At 45.9% G+C, this 7,193-nt stretch overlaps 2 protein-coding genes across 4 annotated transcripts in view; one reads left to right on the forward strand and one right to left on the reverse strand.

Annotated features, from left to right (window-relative positions):
* Window positions 1-221, forward strand: part of LOC135810010 (AMP deaminase 2-like) — a 27,357-nt gene extending 27,136 nt beyond the window's left edge. For all 3 annotated transcript variants that reach the window (XM_065323465.1, XM_065323467.1, XM_065323464.1), the window contains exon 14: window positions 1-221. This exon is cut by the window's left edge and continues 632 nt beyond it. The gene's annotated coding sequence lies outside the window, so the exon portion shown is untranslated.
* A 2,876-nt stretch (window positions 222-3,097) lies between these two features.
* LOC135810016 (2-amino-1-hydroxyethylphosphonate dioxygenase (glycine-forming)-like) lies at window positions 3,098-4,437 on the reverse strand. Its single transcript, XM_065323480.1, has one exon. It carries the CDS (start codon window positions 4,273-4,275, stop codon window positions 3,679-3,681), a length of 597 nt encoding a protein of 198 aa, XP_065179552.1. The 5' UTR covers window positions 4,276-4,437; the 3' UTR covers window positions 3,098-3,678.
* Window positions 4,438-7,193: the final 2,756 nt, after the last annotated feature.

Consider the following 7,193-nt stretch of genomic DNA (forward strand, 5'->3'; position numbering starts at 1 on the left):
TTTTCCTCCGCTCTGCATGATTGGAATACTTTAAAAGTGTGACAAAAAGACGGAAATGAACTGCTCAATCTTTACAACTTAACTTTCCGCTGGAAGTGTGAATGTCGTGTTACCACTTGTCGTTTTGCCCGTTGTGACTTTAAACTGCTTTAGAAATTTATAAATATTTTGGCAATTATTGGAAAACGCTATTTGGATTTCTATTTTCAGTTTTGAAAAGATTTTGGTGTTGTGTGTGTCTGATTGCTACCTCTAAATGTCCGTCCCTCATGTAGTGTTCGTTGAAATAGTCTATCCTGTGTCACGGTCCTCTATGTGCAAAGCCGAAGTTCATTCTTTTTTGTTGCGTGCCTCAGTCCTGTCTGGAACCAGTTGCCTAGTCTTTTGTTGTATCAATCACACAGGGCTGTAGAAAGATACATTCAAGAGTCAACTTCCAGAAAAATGTGTCCAACTACATGACTTGTATACTTTACTGTACACGATCAAGTCCAGTCCGAGTGCTTCTACAACTTGAATATGTCCACAACATTGTATTGACAGTAGTGGTACCAGTACGTGACAAAACTATCTTCACCCAAATTACAAGCAAATATTACCGTATTCTCTTGAATGTAACTGATCGCACCCGGCTTTTACACTAAAGTAAAAAGGGCAAAGAAGGTGGTGCGACTTACAATCGAGCATGACATCCTACCTAAATGACTATATTGAAACAATTATTTGGCTCAAACCGGAAAAGGGGGTGCGATTTATAATCGAGTGTGACTTAAAATAAAGTTATAATGGGGGAAATACTGTAAAACCGGAAAGTGTAACGAATCACAAAGTCTAACGTTTTAAAGATCAATTTTTTCGTTATCCGGAGAAACGTTATCGCGAGATGTTTGTGTAAACTGGATGCGCATACAGATGGGTGGCCAGGTAGCCAACTTTCTGCACGCTATCATGCCAAAATTACAAAAACGTTAAACTTTTTGGCCGCTAGACTTTACGGTTTTACAGTACGATATGCCACTCTGACTCAGCGACTTTCATCTTTACTTGAGAACGGGTTTATTCACGAAGCCACTGCTTGCGGTGTGAAACCGGTTAACCATGAAATAAGAACCAAAGCAAAAGACAGCCCAACTGTCATCTTTACTACAGCGAGCATTACTTGTCAGTGATTACCGGAAGTGGCTCAGGTCATGTGCAGCACCCCGTGGCAGGAAAGGCATTAGTGCTGCATTAGGGGGCGACTCCGTCACCACAGATTCCGTCTGCCAGTTGACTGTTTTATGTACTGCACTCTGTCATAATGAGTTGTACCCAGTCACGGGCCGGCCAATGTCAATGTTGTAGTCTATGAATTATAGCACAAGGTCACTGCCCCCCCCCCCGGGTCTTGGTTCGAACAATCACTTGGTCATAACAAATTGTCGAGAGTGATATTCCGCCTGAGGGGGAAATCATGGCTATTCACTTCACTTTTTTGTAGTGGAGTTTCTGTGACTCTTTCAAGGTCTTTAGCAGTTATGAGTACCCATTTTGGCAAGCTTTAGCAATTAGTGACACAATTGATAGTGTAAACATTGCAAGCCTGCATCCTGCTCTATGTACTATACACTCCCTTTACTCTTTAGCGAGGTAGTGTTGTACAAGCACAAAGATTGGGAGCCATCATCCCAAGGCAGTAGGGGCGTCGAAGAGATATAAAAAAACAAAAACAACCAGCACATCATTCTGTCCCAATCTAGCCTGCGCTGTGGGCATGAACTGCACACAACATTGCTCTCCTGATCCTACACTACAGATTTTAGTATTAAAGGGGGAGTTAAGGCAAAAATTAAAATTTCACCGGTTGTAGTCTTCGGGGTGCTGAGTCGAATGGTCTTGGTCCGAGGAAGCTGAGACGCTCCCTTCCTACTTGAATCCCAATCGAACTCACGCACTTCCACCGAAACTGGGTGACTGCGCCTTACTAGATGGGGATTTGTATGCAAAATGTCACTAAAAGCGCCATTTCGTTCTTATAAAAGCACGGATGACCGCGATTGGCCCATATGTTGTAGTCTTTTGGACGCTGAGTCGACTGGTTTTGGTCCGAAAAGGCTGCGATGCAGCGTTCCTCCTTTTTTCCCAATCGAACATGGTTGAACAAGCGGTCACGTGCTCCTGGGTGCCCGAATCACCTGGTCACCACGCCAGCAGGCGACAACTTTCACACCAAGGTTCAACTCGAGTGACAGAATTGCACCCAAAAAAGGTCAAACAGGCTAGTAAGTAATTTAGTTGTACCCTGCAGGCACGGTGACCAGGTGACTGGTGTACGCAGGAGCACGTGACCGCTTGTTCAACCATGTTCGATTGGGAATAAAGGAGGAACGCTGCGCCGCAGCCTTTTCGGACCAAAACCAATCGACTCAGCGTCCAAAAGACTACAACATATGGGCCAATCGCGGTCATCCATACTTTTATAAGAACGAAATGGCGCTTTTAGTGACATTTTGCATACAAATCCCCATCTAGTAGGGCGCAGTCACCCAGTTTCGGTGGAAGTGCGCGAGTTCGATTGGGATTCAAGTAGGAAGGGAGCGTCTCAGCTTCCTCGGACCACGACCATTCGACTCAGCACCCCGAAGACTACAACTGGTGAAATTTTAATTTTTGCCTTAACTTCCCCTTAAAAAAAAAAAGAGTTCATGATGGTGTACAACCAGACGTAGACTGCACACTGCACTGGTTACCATGGTTACAGTACACAGCTGCTGATAGCGCCTGCTGATACAGGGTACCTGGTACTGTACCATCAACACTGTCAAGTGTCAGTGGATGTGGCAGCTGCTCAGTGCACACCCATGCACTGCCCACCACTGGCACCAGGCAGACAGTGAAGTCAAGTGCACAGTAACCATCAAAGACAATTGCACACTTAGAACGTGTACATGTTTCACTCTAAAGTAAAACCAAACAACTTCACTCAGTGGTCATCAGTAGCTGTGAGAACTCAAGTGGATGATGAGCTGGCAGCTCTCCAGTGCCTAGGAGAACTGGGTGAACTATGAAGTGGCTTGTCATCCCCACAACACCACAGCTAGCACCAGGCTAGTAAAGGTACTGTCAACCATAAGGCATAATCAAGGAATCAAGGAAGTTTGGAGTAGGAAATGGAAATATGGAAGCATACCAACGCAAGGCATAACAGTATACTTCCGATAATTAGTAGTAATGAACATTGCAAAACGTTGGATTGAAATAATTATTATATTATCACTGTAATTATGTGTCAGTCATTGGAAGGCTCTGGTGACATTTAATTTAGTGAAATCTGTAACATAGCAGTTATCCATGTATTTCTGTTGCACAGGGGCAGAAATTTAGCAACAGTAACAGTTTGTGTGTGTGTGTGTGTATGTGGTGTGTGTGTGCACACGTGAGTGCATCTGAGCACATGTGTGTATGTGGGTCTTGTTGAATGGTGTACTAGTAATCCCAGCACAAGTTGCTATGTCTATTATTGCTTTCGCAATGTGTGTGCATGTGTGTGTGTGTGTGTGTGCGCGCGCGCGCGCGCGTGTGTGTGCGCGCGTGTGCCTGGTCCGTTGGCTTCAACGGTAATCACTTTCCGGCAGAAGCTCCTACTTCACATGTCCACACAATTCAATACGTCATGACGGCACAGTGCACGTACACACACTAACAGGACAGCAGGTACTGCCTGCACATTTCCTCGTAGTATTCCAGCGGCTTGCACTTCATGTCCTGGACTTTGGCTTGGTCGTCAAAGTAGCGCAGTCGGATCACGGCATCAAAGAACTCCTTCTGCCGAAACGCCTCTGCCTCGTCCGCTTTCATTGGCCCTCCCTGGTACACAAGAGTTTGTTTACTGGCAGGTGACAGTTTGTCGTGGTAGCTGGAGTCAGCAAACACTAGATATCTCTTCGCATCTACATGGCCAGCCACAGCCTCGCACAGAACCTGTGGGAAACCCAGGTTTTTCAGATAAGTGCCGCCCAACTGTCCATGTTCCATGGCACCCAGGCTTGACTCAGCATCAGCACATTCCTTGGCAACCATCTGCCGCACGTTGTCCTTGTCGTAAGCTACCAAATGACCAATGTCGTGGAACAGTGCAGCCAACACGTACTGCGTCTCCCAGTTTTCACTCTCCGCCAGCATGGCACACTGCACCATGTGTTCCGTCTGGCTGACGGGTTCTCCAATGTAATCCTTTGTTCCATGGCGCTTGTACAGCGAGAACACCGCCTCGACTGCTTCATCTACTTTCGTCATGACTTTCGCCCAGAGGTCAGGAACAGAGATACCACTACACTCGACAGGCTTTGCTTCGTTCAACGAACGTCAGATAGGTCCTGTTTCCAACAAAAAACACAGCTGAGCAAGGAAAAAACAACGACTGCACGTCAAAAGCACTCAGTTCAGTGCTATAAATCACTGACTTTTTCCTCCAAGTGTTTTTTTCATGAACTACTCGTGGGTCGCGGCCGGCCGGGTCGCCGACATTGCACGTGAGATCCTGCCTTGCGTCATCATGCATCAATTCATCATGCATGAATATTCGAATTCATTCACGCGGGCACGATTCGCACGAACCAGTGCATGCAGTGTGAGTGACCTGGCCTCATGACCAGTGTCATGTGAGTCATGTCCAGTGTAGCAAAGACTATTCATGATAATGTACAACTACAACCAAGAATACATCATGCCATAATTTAAACCAGAGTGTGTAGCTTCGCATCTATGCTGCACAAAACCGATCCCAAAGTTTTTACCAGGGCGAAGTTTTTTGTTCAGGTCATCATGACCGTCATAGAAAGTCAAACCCAGTCATACCGTGGGTTTAGTGCTAGATTGCCGATACCATAATAGCAGGAGAACCGCGTGCGTTTTTCACCTTTAGCTTATATTGGTGGGACAAGCAGCAATGCACAACAGATAATGACCCCTTGTGAACCAGTGCGAGATACAGCGAAGGTGAGTCACTATGACATACACAAAAAAAAACTTCGCCGTGGAACGATTTTCTGCACACTCCAGTGTTTGAACTCTTGCCTCTTGGTAAAGCCTAAAAGCACATTCTATCATTCAGCCAAGAATAATCGCTCTAGCTCTCTCCGGGCTGGCGTAGATCACGTAGAGACCACCAGGGAGTGGGTACAAACCACGGTAAATCATGTAAAACTGATGAAGAATAGTAGGCGTCTAGATTAGGGTGTATGGCTTCACATGACATGACCTCGAGTCTGAAAAAAACAAACATTGTTTGTATCCGTTTCAGATTCGAGGATATCTATGTTGTTGCTAGCTGTCACTGTAATGAATATTTAACAAAAAAAATGTTCTTTCCATAAGAGGAGAATGAATAGAGATTCAAGTCTAGCATTCCTTTTCTGCCAGATGCCGCCATGTATCCCATGCGGCACATAATCTATCATAAAAATAAACTTCTAATTTCTTCGCAAAGTTACCTGTCGGCAGTCCTGGACAGTGTCTCAGAGTCAACCGGCTGCCTGGAACAAAAGACAAGTCAACTGCAGTGTTGCGGAGAAGCACTCCAACATCAGCGGTACACCTTGTAGGTCAAACAGGACGAATGACCGGTGGAAAAATAGAGCCCTCAACTTGCTGTCGTATCTGGCCTATCCTGGGTCAGTGGTATTTGGTGAGTGTTAGCATCATTTGCGGGTAAGCCATTTGGCAATGGTGGCTATGCCGCAATGAAATCCAGTTCTCATATCTATGAATATTTTTAAAGAGGTATGGACTTCGCTGGACGCAAGCCACCCAGTGAATCTCTGTACTGCTCGATGACTTTATGCACCTCGTAGCGCGACGTGGTCTCCATGAGCTTGGACATGTGCGGCATTCGGTTTGCCACCGCCTGCAGCTCATAACACCAGTACATTGACATGAGCGGGTTGATGTAGAGCTCGCTGCTTGCAGTTCTCTGCGACGACTGGACGTTTCCGAACCGGCCGCGCACTGCGTTGCATACTGATGAGCAGACGATGGAATCTAACGTCAACGATGATACATAGTCATATGTGTCCAATAGCATTTGTGCTTCCGGTGTCTGGACAGCAGAGAGAACGCTCCGAGAAATCCACCATCCACTGTTAGTGTTGCGGTATTCTCTAGAAATAAATGATGGCTGACGCCGTGGAAGTGATCTACGCCAAATCCTAGACAGATCAAGAACTTCGGTATGGGAGCTTGCAAGATGTTTATACCCGCTATGCTTGTGCTGTCTTCAGTTGGCGTGCCAAGCTTATGCTCATCGCCAAACATCAAGGAATCAGTCCCACCGTCCACGCACAGTATAGCGTCAATGCTGAATTTCTCTACTAGAGCTGAATATGCCTCGGCCAGCTGCCGCGCACCGACCTTACGGTCAATGGTGTAATTAGGAACATCCCACTCATGCTTCACAGCGAAATATTTGCTCAAATAGTATTCCGGGAAGTAATTCAATCCTCGCCCTGCACCAGTGCTTTGGCCTGGGTTGACAATTCGTTCGTCGCTGGCTCTAACGCAGACGCAACGATCCGTCAGCCAATCTCCACCAATTCCATCCAACTCCGTAAAAGTGAGGTTTGCCAAATGGACATTCACACCTTGGTTTTTTAGCGCTGCGAACAGGGGGATTCCGCTGTACACATCATATCCGCCACCACAGCCTGCAATTAGCACATTTTTCTTGCCTGCCAACGCTTGAAACAAGAGTGGCTGAGACAAGGAAAGAGCCATTTGTCTGAACGTCACTTCGTACTAGAAAAAGAAGGAAAGCCTAAAGATTTAAGGCTACCATCTCATTCTCATTGATGTTTGAAGGAACACAGTGTCGTGCAGACACTGGGTAGAACTGAAGTACATGTAGGTAATAGTAGACAGGCAATACTGCCAATAGTAAGGAACGTTTCTGGGCTTTTATCAGCGATAGTGGATATTGCAAATTATGGATTCAATTAGTCAACGATCGACGCTAAAAATTACTTTTGCTTTGTTTAATTGTAGCTTTCACGTTGTTTTCTTCTTTCTGATGGCAATGATGACGTAGTTCGGCGAACATACGCCGATGTCACAATCATGACGTACAGACAGTCATGTAGATCTGCAACCAGCCATGTGGGATCAGAGGTCATGAACTTAGTGCACCTTTTCCAGCTACACTACAGTTACTTTCTCGCGAG

The sequence above is a fragment of the Sycon ciliatum genome, chromosome 2 (genome assembly GCF_964019385.1).
Source record: "Sycon ciliatum chromosome 2, ocSycCili1.1, whole genome shotgun sequence".
Lineage (NCBI taxonomy): Eukaryota > Metazoa > Porifera > Calcarea > Leucosolenida > Sycettidae > Sycon > Sycon ciliatum.